The following is a 20,309-nucleotide window of genomic DNA, read 5'->3' as shown; positions in this document are numbered from 1 at the left end:
CTGAGTGATCCCTGTTGCTGTTTCCAGTCTCCTGTAGGAAGCCTGGTATAAGACATTTCTTTTAATGCTGAGAGCTAGGAGGGGGGAAAGTGACTTTCCCTGAAGAAGCAGCTTGCTTTCCTCCATTGAACCTAACAATGTATATTATGTTCACGTCTCCCCTTTTCCTTTGGCTGCCAGGAAGCTCTCAACCACCAAGCATAAGGCTCTGGTTTCTGATTATTTTCAGTTTGAGTTTTTTTCTATGTATTTCCTGTGTGTCCATTCAGACCCGTGGCTAAATGAAATAGGGTAAAATAAAAAGATCCATACACGAGTTCACACGCAGATTCTAGGAAGGAAGGAAACACCCTCTTTTCTATCGTGAGAGGAAAATCACGTGGGAGACACAAGGTGAGCCCACCAGTGGTTCTGTAATACAGGACCAGAGATAGCCCAGCTGGGTGAGTGTCACCTCCCCACCTCACTGTTCCCGTCCAGATGCGGACTTGACACTTCACTTCTCTGCAGGGTCCGTGTTGATATGCCCAGCCTGGACTTTTCCCCACACTCCAGACGCCTATATCCACCTGCCTCTTGGACATCCCTGCTGGAATGTCACCCAGCTCCCAAGCTCCGCCTGTCACACTGAACCCCTGATCCCCCAAACCTGCCTCACTGCTGTCCTCCCCTCTCAGGCAACAGTAGCCCCGTCTTTCGTGTGGCTCAAGCCAAAATCCGGGAGTCCTCCTTATTTCTCCCTTTCCCCCACCTCCCATATCTGAACTGTCGGCAAATCTTGTGCAATTACGTGCAAAGCAAAGCCAGAAGCTGACCAGGTTTTATCACCTCTGCTACCATCGCCTGACTCTGAGCCTCTGTCTTCTCCCACCTGGTGGGGTGGATGCTTCCCGGAACCCCCGAAACACTGGGAGCACAATCGGCAGGAGCCTTAGCTGTCAGCCCTTGTGATGATTATTACGTGTCGTTAATTTTATGTGTCAACTTGACCGGGCCCGGGGTGGGGTGCCCAGGTATTTAGTCATACATTATTCTGGGTGTTTCCCTGAGGGTGTTTTTCAGTGAGATTAATATTTAAATCAGTACATGGAGTAAGACAGATTGCTCTCCCTAATGTGGGTGGGCCTCATCCGATCAGTGGAAGGCCTGCACAGAACAAAAAGGCTGCCCTCCCTCAAGTAACCGAGAATTCTTCCTGCCCGACGAACTGCCCACCTGAACTGAGACACTGGCTCTTCCTGGCTCTTTAGCCTCCAGCCCTCGGACAGGAACTACCCCGTCAGCTCTCCTGCTTCTCAGGCTGTTGGACTCAGACTGGAGCTAAACCATTGGCTCTCCTGGATACCCAGCTTGCTGACTCGTCCTGCAGACCTTGCTCTCGCTAACCAGCAATGCAGAGCCTGCTTCCCGGACAGCCTGACCTGTGACACACGGACTGCCCCTAATCAGACTCCCCATGTTCACCTCTGCCCTCCCAGCAGTCAGCATGATCCTAGTAAACCTGAAGTCAGATCTGCCACTTAGCCACTCAAGCCCTCCATTTGACCCCTTGTCCCTCCAGGGAAAACCAAAGTCCTGACCATGGTCTTTAGGGCACCCATGACCTCCCCAACTTGATCTGCTACTGTTCTCCCCCACGCTCACTCTGCTCCAGCCACAGTGGTTTCTGTGCTGTTTCTCAAATGCACCGGGGCAATTCCCACCCCAGGGCCTTTGCATGTGCACTTCCCTGCCAGGAAGTGCATCCTCCAGATATGCATGGCTTACTCCTTCACTTCCTTCAGGGTGTTATGAGAACTACCTTCTCAGTATCTAAAATCACAATCTTTCACGCCCCTGCTTTATTTTTCTCCTTAGCATTTACCACCTTTGAGGGTACAATCTCGCCCATACTTTGTTGGTCTAGAACGTCAGTACCGTGCAGGCAGAGTTCTCCATGTGTCTACAGACCCCCAGGACCTCGAATCACATCTGGCACATAGCGGGTCCTCAACAAATATATGCTGAATGAATGAACACACGTAGGACTTCCAGAGCTTGACGCGGACATTCAGGTGCCACTGCCCTATGTGACGAAGTTCAGGATCACCGCCCCCCCCCCCCCCCCACACACACACAAACACAGGCTTCTCTGAAAATGCTGGGCTCTTCTCCAGTGCTCCCCCTTCCCAGAAAGCTACCCTAAAACGGCAGCTAAAATTTCCAAACAAACCTTCTCTCCTGGTCCAGGCTCTTTTTAGGGCCGATGCACTTGGCACTGACTCCCTAACTCAAGGGTGAGGCCCCACCCCCCCCCCAACGCCCACCGGCAGCTGCTTGGTTTACAGAATCCAAGCAGTGGGCACAGAATGGTAGAGATGTTCGAAAAGACATTTTCCATGACTGTTCAGGCATGAGTAATTGCAAAGCTCTCCACCTCATTCCAATCCAGAAACCAAGCAGTTGGGGGACACGTTAGTCAAACACAGGATTGAAGAAGCCCTTCGTTTATAAGTGGTGACTACACAGGACAGCCTCCCACGAAGGCAGGCCCCTGATGTTTGGGTGCCTCAATTTCTTCATCTGTACAGTGGGTAAAATAACAGGACCCACCCCAAGGTGGGGAAAGGGCTGAATAATCCAAGGTTGGGGAATAGGGCTGAATTCCTATTCCCCAGGGTTGGGGAATAATAAAGGTTGGGGAAAGGGCTGAATAATCCAAGAGAGCCTAGGTCGGGCCTGCACGTGAGAAGTGTTCACTAGCTGTTCTCGACCACTGCTCTTAAAGACCAGCCTTCCACGCCCCCACCCCCAGATGCACCCCTGTCAGTGGCCCTGGGGACTCGGGAAGCCGTGGCAATGACCACCACCTCCTGCCCCACCCCCACCCCCTTCCTGAAAGACGAGAGGCGCCGGGCCAGCCTGGGAGGCCAGGAGCAGCGGGTACCGTGTTTCTGACGCAGCAGGTGTAAGGCACCCCGCAGGCCAGGGGTCCGGGGGCGTCGCAGGCGTGGTACTGGTTTTTGCTCCAATCCCGGTAGTCTTCCCCGCCGCAGCACTTAAACTGAGAGAGAGGCGAGCAGAGGGGTGCCGTGTCACTGCCGAGGCCCCAGGCACGGACCAGGAAGGGGCCCTGCCGGGAGACCCTGTGGCTTATGATGGGTCTCCTGGTAGGGGGAGCACCCAGGGCCGTGGTCGGCAGGTTGTCCTGTGCTCTCCCGGGAGGCAGTGAGCACCCCATCGCCAGAGGGGCACGCAGGCCAAGGCTGGGCAGCCTCCCAGGGTGGGTATGGGGAGGGTACTAAACACTGGAGGGAAAGTTCTCTTCGACCCCCACCTTCACGTCCCCAGTGCAGCTGCTCAACCCTGAAGGTCCCAGAGACTAGGGCTCCATGGACGCCCCCACAGCCCAGTGGCGTTATGCCACAGCCACCCCAGCTCGGCCTGGGGGTGTCCCTCAGCAAAGGGACACACACACGGCCTGCCATGTGGGCTCAGGACCGAGGGTGGGGACAGGGCGGGCCTCCTTTCCCCCTGGCTCAGCTTCTCCGGGCACCAGCCCCTGCACTGGCACAGATCCGGGGAGGCAGTGGCTCCCTGGAGGAGGAGGAGGAGGAGCGAGTGGAGGAGGGGGAACGGGGGAGGAGCGGCCGTCCGTTGGGAGGTCAGGGAGGCCCCTCTGAAGACATGACATTTAATCTGAAACATGAACAGCAGGGAAGAGCCAGTCACCAGTGCATAGGCCCCACAGAATGAGCCAGTGGTATGTGGGCAGCAGGCACAGAGGCCTGTCAGGAGCAGGGGGAGTGAGAGGGGAGGGATGAAGGGGAGAGGCCGGCCTGGGCCGCACCACACAGAGCCTACTGAGCCAGAAAGAGTAGGGAGCTGAGATCATATTCTGAGTGATGGGGAGTCGCTGCAGGGTTGACTAGGGGAGTGATGATGCCAGAGAGACACAAAGCAGACACCCTTCCGCAGCCCCCCCCAGGGAGCCCTTCCGGCAGTTTTTAAGACCTGGAAGTGCCTCCCCAGGGTGCAGTTAAAGGACATTTGCTTTGCAGTCCAAGAGACCAGAGTTCAAATCCTTAGGCTACCCCTCCTAGCTGTGTGACTTTGGGCAAGCTGACCAGCCTCTCTGGGCCTCGGATCCTCATCCGCAAAGCAGGAAGAGCAATGCCAGCTCTGCACAGCTGAGCTGAGGGTGACAGAGCCAGGCCATACACGAAGCACTCAGCGTGGGGCCTGGCACCGAGCATGAGTCACCCCCACCCCGCCCCACCCGGGGAGAAATGAAATCCCCAAGCCAGTTGAAGGCTGGTTCCAATAAAAACATCATGCTTCACCCGACGGTCAGAGCTGGCCGACACACCCCTGGCAGAGAAGGGCCTCCCGGAGGCTGCACCTGTTGTGACCACAGTGAAGGCCTGAGCCAAGGGAGTGGCCACTGCGGGTGGCCCTGGGTGCGGTGAGATTTGGTTCTCACTGACGGCTGGCATGGGAACCAGGTCCCAAGGCCATGTCCCCAGAAGTGCAACGTTAAGGCACAATGACATCAGGACATTAAGAGCGAGGGGCCGTCCGTATTCCCCCCCCTCCCCGATGCAGATGAGGAACCTGAGGCTCAGGACTCAATGAGACGGAGGTGTAGAAGCCACTGAGGGCTTATCATTGCATCGACAGACTTGGGTAGACGTTGTGGGGAGAAGGACAGTGTCCCAAATTGACAATCGTCGCGTTCACAGAAGTGCTATGGGGGAAAAGGGGATGTCGTGTTCTGTTCCCCAATGCGGAGGATGTGGGATCAGGGATGAGCTCTTTCCACATCAGGGCTGTCCCTGACTTGACAGGGAGTGAGCTCCCCATCACTGAACGGACTCTGAACTGGGTGGCTTGGAGGTCACTCCCACCTCAAGGAAGGATGGTCTTTGCCCATTAGAGAAGGGTACCCTGGGACCCTGCAAGGTGGCTTGTAGCTTTACCTGACCTTATTCTTTTTGGGGGGAGGGGAGGGTGGTAACTAAGGAGAGACAAGAAGAGTAAGGACATTCTGGGCCAGGCACGTGGGCAGAGGACTGGTTGAGAAGGTCAGGCCCTACACTTGGTGGCTGTCTATGGCACACCGTTGCCTCCCAACGTGGCCAGCTACTTGCTTTGGGAGCGGACAAGCCGCTGCTCCGTCACCCTCACCCTCTTGAGCAGGGTCCCGAGTCGGGGGGCAAAGGGCACGGCAGCTGTGTCTCTGACCCACGGCGCCTGGCTCACCTCCTTCTGAACAAAGTCCATGATGTTTTTGAAGTCCAGATCGTCATAGTAGTTCTCGATTCCTCTTCGAATGTTGTCATTCAGAAAGTCGATGGTCTATTTAGATGGAGACAGTATGAAAGAGACAGACCTCCCCTCCCTGAGCCCAGCCCAAGGTCTCCCAGGACTCGGGATTGGAACAGAGTGCCCACGTGCCCAAGTAGCTCCCACCCCGCCTGCACGAACGCCCCACCACATCCCTGCCCACACCCTCTCCATGCCCCCCGTGCCCATCTGATGCCTTAGTCCCTCTGCCATGTCTAAGCAGGAGTGATTCACACGCTTTCCCATACAGATCAGATAGGCCAGGACCCAAGAGATGGGGCCCTTCCCCAGGGAAGCAGCCACGCCAGGCTGGGACTGGGCTGGCCCTGGTGCCTGTCTGGTGCTCCTTCCACTGTCCAAAGACAGGCCTGAAGTGAGTCTTCCTTTTGTCCTCCAGACCTCCTCTCCACTCTCAGCTGCTATCCAAGCTCTTGTGTTATAGATAAGGAAACTGAGGCCCAAAGAGGGGCCTGACTCTGCCAGGGCGCAGAGCAGTCAGGCTAGGGGCCTGGCCAGGACTGGAAATCAGCTCTCCCCACTTCCCCAGCGGTTCATCGCTGCGGGGCTCTGGCCTGAACAAAGGGCCCACCCCCTAGCTCGGACCGGGAGGGGTGCTGGCACATCGCCCTCTCCCGGTCACACTGGGCCTTCTGGATCAACAGCTCGGCTGTTGTGCTAAAATCCAGGAGCACAAAAGGCCCCACAGTGGGCAGGGGTGGGGGCAGGAGTGTGGGCAGCCCAACCCCAAGCTCAGAGCAACAATCAGGGCTTTCAGAGCGGGGAGGCCCGCATATCACCAGAGATCGTGCTGGCACAAAGGGGGCATTCTTGGCTCTGGAGCCAGACGATCCCCAGGGGAGGCGCCTGTGGGCGCCCCTGGGAAAACCGGGCCCTGGGTCCCAGGCCTGGTCCTGGGCTGCAGGCCCCACCACAGCCACTTCTCCTCTCTGAGCCTGAGTTACCCACTGGTAAACCAAACCTGCAGGCCCGTCTTTAAGGTAACTTCCAGTTCCGAGGACCAAAGACTAAGCTGAGAGATGCTGTCGAGGCTCAGAGTCAAGAACAGGCCCCGCAGCCAGCCAGGCCGCGGACGCCGCATTTAATACCCGAGCCTCCAGTTCCTCACCTGCAAAATGGGGAGGACGGTCCTCTGCCTTGTAGAGATGTGAGTGTAGACAGCCTCCAGAACAAAAGCCGGCGGCTAGCCTGGGACCCCACAAACACCCTGTAGCCCAGGGAGGCCATCTGACCACAGTCACCTCACTGGTCACTGGCAGAGAGACGCTAGAACCAAGGTGGCGAACCCCCAGCCTGACAACACTAAGAAGCCAAAATAAGAACTCAAGGTTCAGTTTGGGGTCATCTCCCCACATCATCTCCAGTATCAGGAAGAGAGGAACAAAGGGTACATCAGCCGCGTGCTTCCCGACACTCACTGCTCAAAGCCAAGACAATAAAGGAGACCGGCTCGGGGAAGCCTATCTCTGTGGCCAGAAGGAAAACCCTCTGCTGATGAAGGCCAGCTGCTCAGAAGCAGGCCTAGGAGCCGACGACCTTGACGGTGGCCTGCGGGGGACGTGGGGCAAGTCCACTCACGGGCGCGCCAACGACCGTGCTCTTACCAGCCCTCAGCCCCTGCGTGGATCCCGGGGCAGGGGCCGGCTGGCCACACAACCCGTGCAGAGCAGGGACCCGCCTGGCCTCAGGCCCACGCTTCTCAGAGGCCCCAGGCCATGAAACCTTTCCAACCTTGGGTGCCCGCTCCTCTGGGTGATGAAGGGACAGGCCAGCCAGCTGGGACACTGTTGGGGGCACCTAAGAAACAGGACACTAGGGTGGGGCCGGTCTGCCACCCAGGGTAGGGCAAGGGAATGAGCTCATGGCATTGAACGGCACGCTGCAGGGGGCCCCTGGGTGAGCGGAGATGCAGGGGTGATGCCAGGGTCAGGGCCTGTTTCAGTCAACTCTCGAAGCATTGCAGACACAGTCCCCCGTGTCCCCCTGGACCTACCCCAGTCCAGTGGCCACCTCCTCGCCCCTCTACTGGGTCACATACTGTTGGGACTCCCCCGGGGCTAGAGCTGGGGGGCAGGGGATGAGGGCAGGAGGCCCGGGACAGGGTCAGCCGAGGGGAGAAGCCTCTCCCTCCCTCTTTGGTGAGCCGCTCTGACCTTTCTCTCCAAACCGTCTCAGTCTCTGGGCACTTTCCAAACATGCTGACTCCGAAAAAGGCCTCTGTGAAAATCAGGCCTCCCATCTGGTAGGCTGAGCCGGGCCCCTGCAGGGAAGGGAGGCCCCGCCAGAGGTCCGTGGAATGGGCAGGAGGAACAGATGTCCCAGGCTGCGTGGACCGTCCCCAGTTCCTCGCGCTGCCTGTGGCACCGTGAATATGTGGCCTCAGGGGCCACATGGCCCCGGGCTAAACTAAGCAAAGAGTAAGCAAACATCAAAGGCCACAAGATTTTCAGAGCACGGTGTTTAAACCACCAGAGGCAAGCTACAAAGAGCTGTCCTTTCTAGTTCTTTCTTTTAAATCTAGTCTTAAAGTTATCCAAAGCCTCCACAGCAGCTTTCCCAGTAGAGGTGCTTTCTGCTTTTAAATGGAACTGGGGAGCCCGAGGAATCGGGGAGCCTGGGCCGCTCAGTTGGTTAAGCGACCGACTCTTGGTCTTAGCTCAAGTCATGATCTCGGCTCAGGTCATGAGCTCCTGGTTCGTGAGTTCCAGCCCCACATCAGGCTCTGCACTGACAGCGTGGAGCCTGCTTGGGGTTCTGTGTCTCCTTCTTTCTGCCCCTCCCCTGCTTGTGCTTTCTCTCTCTCTCTCTCTTTCAAAATAAATAAATAAACTTTAAAAAACTGAATGAGGAATCAAGGGAGTGGGACCCGTGGCAGCAGCAACCCGGGGGGAGGCTGGGAGGCTGGGAGCAGGCGGAGAAGGGAAGAGGGGAAGGACGTTGGCAGGAGCCTCCTGCCTGGCCTCTGGGGATGGAGCTTCCGCTGCCTTCTCCTCAGCTCCCGAGACCCCAGGCTGCGGCCCCACTGCCACCAGTACCAGCCCGGTTCCCACAGTGTGGAAGCAGGTGCTTGGCCTAGGACTTCCTTCCCTTGCACCTGGGCTGAGCCAGCACCTCCGGGTTTCCCTCAGTGCCCCAGACTGTGGGGACTTGTCCTCTTGCCTCCAGTCCTGAGAGCGGGCCCAAATCTAACAAGCAAGACCAGAAGAGAACCCAGGAAGCAAGAAAAAAGGAGCAGAGAAAGCTACAAGGTTCTCCGGAACATGTGCTAGACCCTTCCTCAGACCTGGCCGGACGTCACGGGTTTAATCCCGAGGGAGAGGAGGCCATGCTTCAGCTTCGCAGGTGTTTGGGGCTCCAGCTGTCCCTCCCACACTCTGTCCACAGCGGGACACCCCGGCTGTGAGGGTCTGGCCAGATCTCAACAGAACCTTCTCTACTTGGCTCCAGATGGGAAAGATATACACGTTTGCGTGCTCAGCCAAGCGGGCCACTGTGCCTTCTCCTTTCTCCCTGCCCCTGAACTTCAAGGGCATGTCCAGAACCAGCTAGTGCCAGGGCCGTGATAAAAAAAAACAGGCTGGGTGCTGTCCACTGTTCCCTGGCTTGGTGTTGGGTGTGACCACAGCACCCTCTGGTCAAGGCCAGGAAAGAGGCCACTCTTCACCCCTGCCTTGGTAGCAGAAGGAAGGTAGAGGCAAGGAGGCCTGCGACGGGCATACAGGTGTACCAGCTACAGCCCAGCACCCTCTGGGTGTCCCGCTCAGCTCTGCCTGACTGGGAACACATGGGCAGGAGCTGCCCTCCTCCCACACCCCTACACCCTCGGGAGAGGTCCTGGAGCAAGCTGGAGTACTAGGAGGTCAAGGTGAGATGCGAACCATTGTGGAGGTCACTCAGACTCTCCTCCCATGGCTGGGGTCAGGACACTGCACTTCAGATGCCCGGGCCCTCGGGTCTCGGTGCCACTAGGCTCTGTACAAACAGAGAAGCCACTTCAGTCTGACCACCAGGTCATGCCTGACAGCAGAAACCCCACCCAGGGTCAGGGATGGAGACTTTCTTCCTTATATCCAGAAGCATGTTTATATATTGCTGCCTGGCTGGGGCCATCACCCGTGCACCTTCCTGGGAACCCAGCGTGAGGTCGTTAGCCTAATTTGTCCTCATTTGTCACCAAGAGCGACTTAGACTTGACTGGTAGCCCGTGGGGCCAGGCTTATTAACAGTGTGTCTCAGAGAAATATGTCTTCTCCTCTTGGTGAGGAGAAATGGAATCGCGAACTCACCTCCTCCTGGAAGCAGACCTTCATGGCTCCTCACCTTTTTCTCCACCTTACACCGCCCCTTCCTACTGCCATCAACAGCCAGGCTGTTTCCCTATCCTCACCATCGGCCAGTCTCATATTTTACATTCGGGTTGGAAGGGACATTGTTTTTTTTAGGTGGTATTTTTCCCCATGATTTTAAGAAAAAGAATATTTGGGAGCTAGGGAAAAAATACAAAGAAGAAATAAAAATCACCCTAGCCCTACCCCTCAGAGGATATAAAAGTTAATATGATAATATTTCTATTATCTTCCAGATTTTTCCAGGCCTAGTTTTTTCATGGTGGAGATCTGACCGCATTTATAATTTCCTATCTCATTTTTCAATGATTTTGAATTCTGCGTCACAGGCATATGAGAACGTGGCCCACGATGAGCCTCCAAAGAGCTGAGAGCCCTGACGGTGAGGGTCCTTCCTGGGTTGCACACAGAGACCCTCCCCTGACAGGCCCCATGAAGGGACACACCATCCAATCCTCAGGGTTTGGGGATAATGAGATAAAGAGAAACTCTCAGCCCTGACCTTGACCCACGGCGTCCTCAGCTGTGAGGTCTAGGGGGTGGAGGTCCTTCGGTGGAAGAAGGAGTGGTGGGTGTCATGGCCGCTGCTGAGCTACAGGGCACTGGGAAGATGGCTGATCGGGCCGCCTTTGTGAGAGTGCTCTGGAAACCAGAACTGCTGCTCACTTAGGGTACCGTTTATGAAAACAGTCGATGCTGCTGACCACAACCTGGACCTGGCTCTAGCCAGGAAAGCACTATTCTGTAACCTCTGGAAAGCCACAGGCTGGCTGGGAGCCCGGCGGCTGCACAGAAACACATCCCCACGGACGAATGGAATAAACCTCTCGCCCCTCAGGCTGCTGAGAAATGAACCAACACCCCGATCTTCCAGCTCTGAGCAGACAGTCTGAAGAGCAGAAAAGGGGAAAAGGGAGGAGCAGGTAGTGACACCAGATGGAAAAGATAACTGATGAGGCAAAGAAAAAGGGAAATAAAAGAATATTTTGAGACAAACGAAAATGGAAACACGACATACCAAGACTTTGGGGATGCAGCGGAAACAGTCACGAGAAGGAAGTTTATAGTGATAAACATCTACCTTAAGAAAAAAAGAGAACAATGTCAAATAAAAAATCTAACTTTACACCTCCAGGACGCAGAAGGAGAGGAGCGAACCAAGCCCCAAGTTAGTAGAGAGGGAAGCTAGTAACAAAGATCTGAGCAGAAATAAATGAAGTAGAGACTAGAAAGTCAATTAAAAAAATATCTACAGGGGCGCCTGGGGGCTCAGTCAGTTAAGCGTCTGACTTCAGCTCAGGTCATGATCTCACAGCTAGTGGGTTCAAACCTTGCATCGGGCTCTGTGCTGACAGCTCAGGGCCTGGAGCCTGCTCTGGATTCTGTATCTCCCTCTCCCTCTCTGCTCTCTCTCCCTTTCTCAAAAATAAAATAAACATTAAAAAAATTAATAAAAAGACAAAAAAATGAAAAAATAAAATTAAAAGTTAAAAAAGAAATAGAAAATCTGAACAGACCAATCACAGGTCAGGAACTAGTAAACTAGTAAATGTCCAGGGCCAGACGCTTCACTGGTGAACACTACCAAACACTTAAGGAATAATTAATACCAATCTTTCTCAAATTCTTCCAAGATATTGAAGAGGAGGAAACACTTTGAAGTCATTACGAGGCCAGCATTCCTCTGATACCAAAGCCAAGCAAGGAGACTATAGGAAAAGACAAATATGGGCTAATCTCTCTGATGAACATAGCTGCAAAAATCCTCAGAAAAATACCAGCAAACCAAATTCAACAGTACATTAAAAGGATCATACACCATGATCAAATGGGATTCATCCCTGGGATGCAAGAATGGTTCAACATCTGCAAATCAATCCATGTGATAACCACATTAACAATGAAGGATAAAAGTCACATGATCATTTTAACAGATGCAGAAGAAGTATTTGACAAAACTCGACATCCTTTTCTGATCAAAAAAACACTCAACAAATTAGGTATAGAAAGAATGTACCTCAACATAACAAACACCATACATAATAAGCCCCCAGCTGACATCATACTCAATGGTGAAAAGTAAAAGCTTCTCCTCTAAGATCAGGAAGAGACAAATGTCTACTCTCACTACTTCTATTCAACACAGTCCTGGAAGTCCTAAGCCAGAGCAAAGAAATTAGGCAAGAAAAAGAGATAAAAGTCATCTAAATCAGAAACGAAGAAGTAAAATTTTCTGTTTGCACACGACATGATCTTACATATACAAATCTTCAAGACTCCAGCAAAGATCTGTCAAAATTAATAAATGAATCCAGTAAAGTTGCAAGATACAAAAATCAACATACAAAAATCATTTGCATTTCTATACACTAACAATGAACTATCCAAAAAAAAAAAAAAAGAAATTAACAAACCCATTTACAGTAGCATCAAGTTGAATAAACTATTTAGGGAGAAATTTAACCAAGGAAGTGGAAGATCTGTATACTGAAAATCATAAAACACTGATGAAAGAAATTGAAGACAACACAAATAAATGGAAAATTATCCCTTGTTCACAGATTGGGAGAATTAATATTACTAAACTATTCACACTACCCAAGGTGATCTACAGATTTAATGTAATACCTATCAAAATTCCAATGGCCTTTTTTCACAGAAATAGAAAAAATAATCTTAAAATTTGTATGGAACCATAACAGACCTCAAACAGCTAAAGCAACCTTGAGCACAAAAAGTAAGCTGGAGGCATCACACTTTCTGATTTCAAACTATATTACAAAGCTATAGGTATCAAAATAGTATGGTATTGGCAAAAAAAAAAAAAAAGACAAGACATACAGATCGACAAAACAGGATAGAGAGCCTAGAAATAAACCCAGTCATACCCACTAACTTTTGATAAAAGCACCAAGAATACACAACGGCAGAAAGATAGTCTCTTAAATGGTGCTGAGAAAACTAGATATCCACATGCAAAAGAATGAATTTGACCATCAGCTTACATCATACACAAAAGTCAATTCAAAATGGATAAAAGACCTAAACATAAGACCCGAAATTACAAAACTCTTAAAAGAAAACATAGGGGAAAAAGTCCTGCACGTCGGTCATGACAGTGATTTTTTGGATCCGACATCAAATGCACAAGCAACAAAGGCAAAAATAAAGAAGTGGGACTACATTACACTAAAAGGTTTCAGGGCACCTGGGTGGTTCCATCGGTTAAAATCTGACTCTTGATTTCAGCTCAGGTCATAATCTCACGGCTTGTGGGTTCAAGCTCCACATCAGGCTCTGCGCTGACAGCATGGAGCCTGCTTGGGATTCTCTCTGTCTCCCCCCACCCCCCGTCCCTCCCCTGCTCACACTCTCTCTCTTTCAAAATCAATAACCTTTTTTTTTTAAAGTTTCAACAAAAGAAATAATCAAAAAAATGCAAAGACAACCAACAGAATGGGAGAAAATATTTGTAAACCATATATGTGATAAGAAGTTAATATCCAAAATGTATAAGGAAACCTTACAACTAAATAGCAAACAACTATGACAACAACAATTATGATCTGATTAAAAATGGGCAGAGGAACTAAATAGATGTTTTCGTAAAGAAGACATCCAGATGGCCAACGGGTATATGAAGAGATGCTCAACATCACTCATCATCAGGGAAATGCAAACTGAAACCTCAATGAGATACCACCTCATGCCTATTTGAATGGCTATTATCAAAAAGACAGGAGGTAACAAATATTGGAGGGGAGAAAAGGAAACCTTTGTACGCTGTAGGTGGGGATGTAAATTGGCACAACCATTATGGAAAACAGTATGACAGTTCCTCCAAAAATTAAAAATAATGGTGCAATATATCCTTTGGCTATATATAGTACAGCATTGTTCACAATAGCCAAACTATGGAAACAACCTAAGTACCCATTGACGGATGATGGAGATATATATGTATACATTTTTTAATTCATATATTTTTATTTTATTTTTTTACAGTTTATTTATTGATTTTTGAGAGAGAGACAGTGAACAAGCATGAGTCAGGGGAGGGCAGAGAGAGAAGGAGACAGAGAATCCCAAGCAAGCTCCCAGCTGTCAGTGCAGAGCCTGACACGGGGCTTGATCTCACAAACTGTGAGATCATGACCTGAGCTGAAATCAAGAGTCAGATGCTTAACCAACTGAGCCACCCAAGAGCCCCTATATATTTTTATTTTTATATTGTATCGTACATATATTCATCCATTGCATATACACACAATGAAATATTCTTTAGCCATAAAAAAAAAGAAGGAAATCTTCCATTTGTAACAACACGGATGGACCTAGAGAGCATTATGCTGAGTGAAATAAGCCAGACAGAGAAAGACAAATACTGTATTGGTATCACTTATACGTGGAATCTACAAAAAAGTTGGGTGGGGGGCGGGGGGGGGGGGGCGGGTAGTGGAGCCTGGGTGGCTCAGTCGGTTAGGAGTCTGACTTCAGCTCAGGTCATGATCTTATGGTTCGTGAGTTCGAGCTCCATGTTGGGCTCTGTGCTGGCAGTGCAAAGCCTGCTTAGGATTCTTGCTGTCTCCTCTCTCTCTTCCCCTTCCCTGCTCATGCTTTCTCTCTCTCTTCCCCTTCCCTGCTCATGCTCTCGCTCTCTCTCTCTCTCTCTCTCAAAATAAGCAAATAAACAAACAAATAAATAAATAATCTTTTTAAGAAAGGGAATCCCATAGAACCAGGGAGTAGAAAAGGAGTTACCAAGGCCTAGGTAGGAGTGGTGAAAGAGGGAGACGTTGGTCAGGGGTACGAACTCTGAGTTATATGACGAATAAGTTCTCGGGATCTAATGCGTGTCGTGGCGACTACAGTTAACAACAGCATATTCTATATGTGAGATCTGCTGAGAATAGGTCTTGAGTATTCTCACTAAAGAAAAAAAAATTACTGCCTGAGGTGATGGATGTGTTATTTAACTGGATTGTGGTAATCACTTCACATTGCACAGTTTGAGTATATTACAATTTTACTTGTCTCCTATACCTCAGTGAAGCTGGGGTCGGGGAGGAACAGAGAACTGAAAAAGAAGACTGAGCCGACTCGATCTTGCTGTGTGCTCTCAGTTTTCCCAACCTCTCTGTGCCTCACTGACTCCACTGAGATGGGAATCTCCCCTCCCCTCTCCTGGAGTCCATAAAATGGAAAGAAGGCCCCTGGATTCCGGGGGTGGAGACAAGCCTGTGTTTAAGGCCCATCCCTGCTCCCACCCGGGCCAGGATCCAACTGCGCGCATGAGGAGCTTGGTAGGAGTCAAACACCGGGTCATTTGAGGGCTCTGGGATAGTGATGCTGCCTTGGGCTCAACTTCTGATAAGAGCGACAACCTGGCCGCAGTCCTGATGCAACTGCCCCGCAGCAATGCCCAGGAGCGCCAGGGCCCAAGCTGTCTGGGTGGGGAGGGTGGAGGCAGGGGGTGGACAGACAGGGCAGAGGTTGTGCAAATTTGCCCTGCTCCTCAAGTCCCACTTCCGACACCAAGGCCAGGATGAAGACAAAGGAATGGGCTATGGGAGAAATGACAGAGCCTTGAGCTGGAAATCAGCCCTGCACAGCCACCAGCTTCTTGCAGGACCGTGGGCCAGTCCCTTCTCTTCTCCAGGCTTCAGGACAGAGGAGCTAATGTGTAGCAAGAGTCCAACCGGGGGGGGGGTCATTGCCACGCCAGGTTCTCACATGCATTCTCTCATCAACTCCTCACCCCAAATCCCAAGAGCTAGGAATGATAACGCTTTGAGATCCTCAGGATCTGAGAGGCTAAGTGACTTGCCCAAGGTCACACAGCCCGTGTAAAGTGGCCCCTAAACCATGGCCTACGAGGACCTAGGGGGTCTGTCTTGGTGGCCCTTGCGACTTTTCCTTCCATGCCTCCCCATCAGTTACCCGCTTCAGCCCAGTGGCCCGCACACTGGTCCACAAACCTGCCAAGCTCCTTTCTGCTTCAGTGGTTCCCTCTGTCTGGACTTCTGTTCCCCCTGAGCCTTGCCTACCCCAGGCACTCGCCTGTCACCTGTTCTGTTTTCTTGTTCTCTGGTTTACTTGTTCAGTGCCCGTCTCCCCAGCAGAATGGACGCTCCACAAGGAATTATCTACCCTACTCTCTGCACACCCCTAGTTTACAGCCCAGGGCACGCACGATGGGAGCTCAGCATACACGTGGCTGATACATGCACCAGAGGCCCACCTGGTTCCGGAAGATCAAGGCCACCACACCACCAATGAGCTCAATTATGAGGCAAATCCCAAGGATATACATAAACTGAAAAACAAAATTCAGAGATTCACTTAGAGGGACAAGAGAAGCGTCCTTTGCCCCAAGGTCAAGTGCGATAAGGAGAATCCTCTCTGTTGGAGCTCCTACTGGCTCCCGGGCCTTTTCCTCCTTCCTCCTGTGAGGGCACGGGATGTGGACAGATATTCCCCGGGAAAACCCATCTCTGGGGCCAGTCATGGTCAGGAACTGTGACTCAGCTGTCCAGGCCAGATTGTTATTGAGGTTTATCCCACGGTCCTCAGCAGAGTCCAGGCAGAAAAACACCCCTCCTACCGCCACCGCCGCCAGGAGAGCTGACCCAGAGTGGGCAGGCCTGGCTAGATGGGCAGCCGCCACAGCATTTCCAGCTCTGCCCGCAGAGCCCCTCAGAAGTGGCTTCCCAGCCCCCTGGCAGAGTGGGTGAGAGAATGTCTGAGGCTTGAAGGATATATCCCCCCACCCCTGCCCCATCACAAAGCAGGTATTGTCCAAACTGATGCCAGCAACTTCCAGCCTCAGGCAGCACCAACACACTGCTTATCAGGGCTTTTCGGACCTTCCCACGTGAGAGGTGACAGTGAGGTCAAACACACACGTGGGTACAGAGCGAATGGATCTGCCTACCCAGTACCCCCAGCTTTGGGGAGCCATCCCTCACTGCGCAGAAAGGGGGGCAGGTAAGGCTGGTGCCATGGCAGGCACTTACTTGGCCCGGGCAGGCCCATCAGAGACCTGGGACTTCGGCCATAGGTTACCAGGAAACGCTCTCTGGGATCAAGGGCCATAAACCCTCTATTGGCCTGAGGTGCCTAGTGACAATTGCAAAGGGAGCCTGAGGACCCAGCCTGGCATCCAGCTGGGAGGTGGCGAAAGAGCAGGAGCCCAGGGGTACCATCTAAAGCCCTGGTCTCAGCGTGGGCTTGCTGATTACGTGAGCCAAGGACTCACCACCAACATCTTTGGGGTTTGCTTGCTCTCGTTTGAGTGTGGTTTCTCCCACTCGCAGCAGAGAGTCTAGACCAACACAGGGTTTAAGTAAGAAGAATATTCAAGTCAGCCTTTATATACAAAAGTGGAGGTGGCCTGGTCTCTCTTGGGCCAACGTAACAGAGAGGTTGATCCAGGAAACCCTCTAGAAAGTGTGGTTTGAGGCAAGGACTGAAAAAAAAAAAAAAAACTGGGCTGCCCAAAGGCCCAAGGGCAGTCTCCCCAGTTCTCTAGGGACTCCAAGGACCAACCCCCACCCACTGGCTGAGGGGTGCGTGGGGCCAACTCACCGCTTGGAGAAGGCACAGGTTGTCGCGGAGGGAAGCCAACACTCCGATGAAGGACACGATGAACATGATGACCCCCAGGAGGATGAGGATAATGGCTGGGGCCAGAAAGGCACTTTCGAGGGTTTTATATTTCTGCCGCTCAACTTCTGCGTAGATCCCCACTGACAGGATCAGGCCCCCGATCAGCTGCAGCAAGAAAGCAAGGAGTGAGAGCGAAGGACTGGCAGTCACTTGATTTTCCTACAAAGAGTTCGTCTGGGGGTTATGGTGCCTGTCACTGGGGGGCTCACCCTGGATGACCACAGATGAGGGAACGCGCTATGGGCTGGACCGTATTCCCCCAAAGTTCATACGGGGCACTGCTAACCCCCAGGGCCTCAGAATGTGACTATATTTGGAGACAGAGCCTTGAAAGAGGTAATTAAGTTAAAATGGGGTTATACGGGTGGGTCTTAACCCAGTATGACTGTTGTCCTTGTAAAAAGAAGAGATGAGGGACGGACACACACAGAGGGAAGACCACGTGAGGCCACAGGGAGAAGGCAGCCACGTACAAACCAGGGAGACAGACCTCAGAGGAAACCAACCCTGTGAAACCTTCACCTTGGACTTCTAGCCTCCAGAGATGTGAGGAAATAGACTCCTGTGGTTGAAGCCACACGGTCTGTGGCGTTTTGTTACAGCGGCTGTAGCACGCTGATACGGGCTCTGTTTGGAAATGCCGCGTTAGAGGCAAATACTGGTGAGTCGGGAGAAGGGCCACTGGTTGGAGGGTCAGAGGGCCTGGGTTTGAGTCCCAGCTCCGCTGTTGCTAACCGTGGGCCTTAGACAGGTATTTGAGCCCACGGTTCCGTGTTGCCATCTGAAAAGCGGCAGAATGACACTTGTGTCTGCCCTGCTCACGCCCCAAGTTTCCGCAAGGCTTTCGTGAGATAAGGAAAGTGGAAAAACAGAAACAGAAACGCTCGGGGCCGCTCTAAGGACTACTACCCGGGCAGGTCACCCCGAGGACGTTTCAGAGCTGCTCAGGGGGACGGGCGCTGCGCAAGCACCGTAAATATGGACTGTATTTGCAGAAGGACCGTCAGGAAGGCCGAAGGTTGGAGCAGGAGGAGTTTTGAGAGGATTTTTAAGTCAAATTCCTTGTTATCAACTTTCCCAACAGTGGAAAGACGACTCTTACAGCACTCCATCAGGAAAATTCAGGTGACAAAGCCCCCTTGGAAGGCTCCTCCATTCTCTCAGCCCGAAAACTCGCATACTAAATTTTTTTTCTTTTTTACTTATTTTGAAAGAGAGAGAGAGCACGAGTGGGGGAGGGACAGAGAGAGAGAGGGAGAGAGAATACCAAGCAGGCTCCACGTGGTCAGCACAGCACCCGATGCAGGGCTTGAACGCTGGAACCGTGAGATCGTGACCTGAGCCGAAACCGAGAGTCGGGCACTTAACCGACTGAGTCACCTGGGCACCCCTAAATTGTCGGGGAGTTTCATTAGCTGACACCACTCCCAACCCTCAGACAAGTCTGGGGCTCCCTCGCCCGGGATCCCGTAGCAGTGTCCTGACTGACCCCCTCCAGCCCATTCTCCACACCAGAGTGACCAGGCAAATCCTCATCAGAGCAGGCTGGTTCTCTGTAAGAATAAAAACATCAACCTCGATCACAGACGATAGGCCCACATGACCTGTCTGAGCTCACCACTCCCTCTCCTCCTTCTTCTCTCTGCTTTAGCAGCACTGGGTAAAACACGCTAGTGTATAATCCCAGGGCCTTTGCCCAGGCTCTTCCCCCTCCCTAGAATGCTCTGCCTCCTGACATCCACATGGCTCACTCCCTCACCTCCCTCTTGTCTTTGCTCAATTGTCAGCTGCTTTGTGAGGCCTTTCCGGGCCATCTGATCTAGAAGGAGAAAATCCCTCCCCCTGAAAGTCCTGACACCATCCTCCCTTTTATTTTCCTCCTTTGCACTTACCAGTATGTAACAGGCAACTTTTTTCTGTTACTTTTTAATTGCTTGTCTTCCCCCGTAAGACTATAAGCTCCAGGTCAGGAGGGATTTTCCAACTCTTTTGGGCATCCCCAGCACCCAGAACAGTCCTGACATTTAGGTACCACCAGTGTTTACAATCCATGTGCATTAAATGGATGGGAACCAGACTTTCCAACCAACCCCCTTGGGTTTGAGGCCAACGCTGTCTACCCAATCTCCTGTGTGTCCAAGGACCCTGACATTCCATGCTACACACTGCTGGGGGCAAGGACACATCATTAGCTATGCTGCACTTCCCCTCCAAGGAGAAGGTGGTGTGAGAGAGTAACCAGAGCTGAGGTGCAGCCAGCTAAGGTCCCCGAAAAGGAAGTGAGGGATAATACAGACGGGGTGTTGGCGAGATATGCCACGAACATAGCTACCCTAGAGTCACATCCAGAACCCTGAGGAGGCTGCCCCTCCAGTTACTCACTGCTCTTAAATTGGCTCAATGTGCCTTCAAAATAGATCTCCGTGACTTCCTTCTAAAGAGCACTAAGACTGCATCCTGGGTAAAGGGAGGTGCCTGTTTTCCCCTAACTTTTGACAAGTAGTTGAGGATGCCAAAAGTCAAACAGACCAAGCTTATTTAGAACCCCCCCCCCCATCACGGAGGATTGCCAGGAAGCCATCTCCCCCTGGGGGTCCACTGTATTTGAAAAGATAATCCAGGATTACTGAGACCCACTTCCCCCCAGCCTGAAAGGAAGAACTTTCCAGCACAGGAGGTGCTAACCCAGCTGACAGGCTCAGCCAGGAGTTACTTATTAACAAGTTGACCATATCAGGAAAACCATGAGTGAAACGATGTCATCGAAAGTACCCACTTGGGTAAATGTTTACATTTATAAGGCAGAACACACACACACACACACACACACACACACACACACACAGAAAAACTTCTATAAGAAATAAAATCTACCTTTAACAGAGCAAGATTGTCTGGTCAGTTCACGCTCCAAAAGCCAGAACAAGGTAAAATGATTGTTCAAGGCTGTTC

At 52.0% G+C, this 20,309-nt stretch overlaps 1 protein-coding gene across 1 annotated transcript in view; it reads right to left on the bottom strand.

Moving 5' to 3' along the window:
* TSPAN15 (tetraspanin 15) overlaps positions 1-20,309 on the bottom strand; it is a 49,725-nt gene that overhangs the window by 5,081 nt on the left and 24,335 nt on the right. Inside the window, exons 2-5 of the mRNA XM_019444383.2 lie at positions 17,277-17,462; positions 15,931-16,005; positions 5,242-5,337; positions 2,927-3,043 (exon numbers count right to left, since the gene is read on the bottom strand). Coding sequence (XP_019299928.1) covers positions 2,927-3,043; positions 5,242-5,337; positions 15,931-16,005; positions 17,277-17,462 — 474 coding nt within the window. The remainder of the gene's footprint in view (positions 1-2,926; positions 3,044-5,241; positions 5,338-15,930; positions 16,006-17,276; positions 17,463-20,309) is intronic.

The sequence above is a fragment of the Panthera pardus genome, unplaced genomic scaffold, assembly GCF_024362965.1.
Source record: "Panthera pardus isolate Hobbes unplaced genomic scaffold, ASM2436296v1 HiC_scaffold_22, whole genome shotgun sequence".
NCBI lineage: Eukaryota > Metazoa > Chordata > Mammalia > Carnivora > Felidae > Panthera > Panthera pardus.
This window is presented reverse-complemented; position numbering and strand designations above follow the sequence as displayed.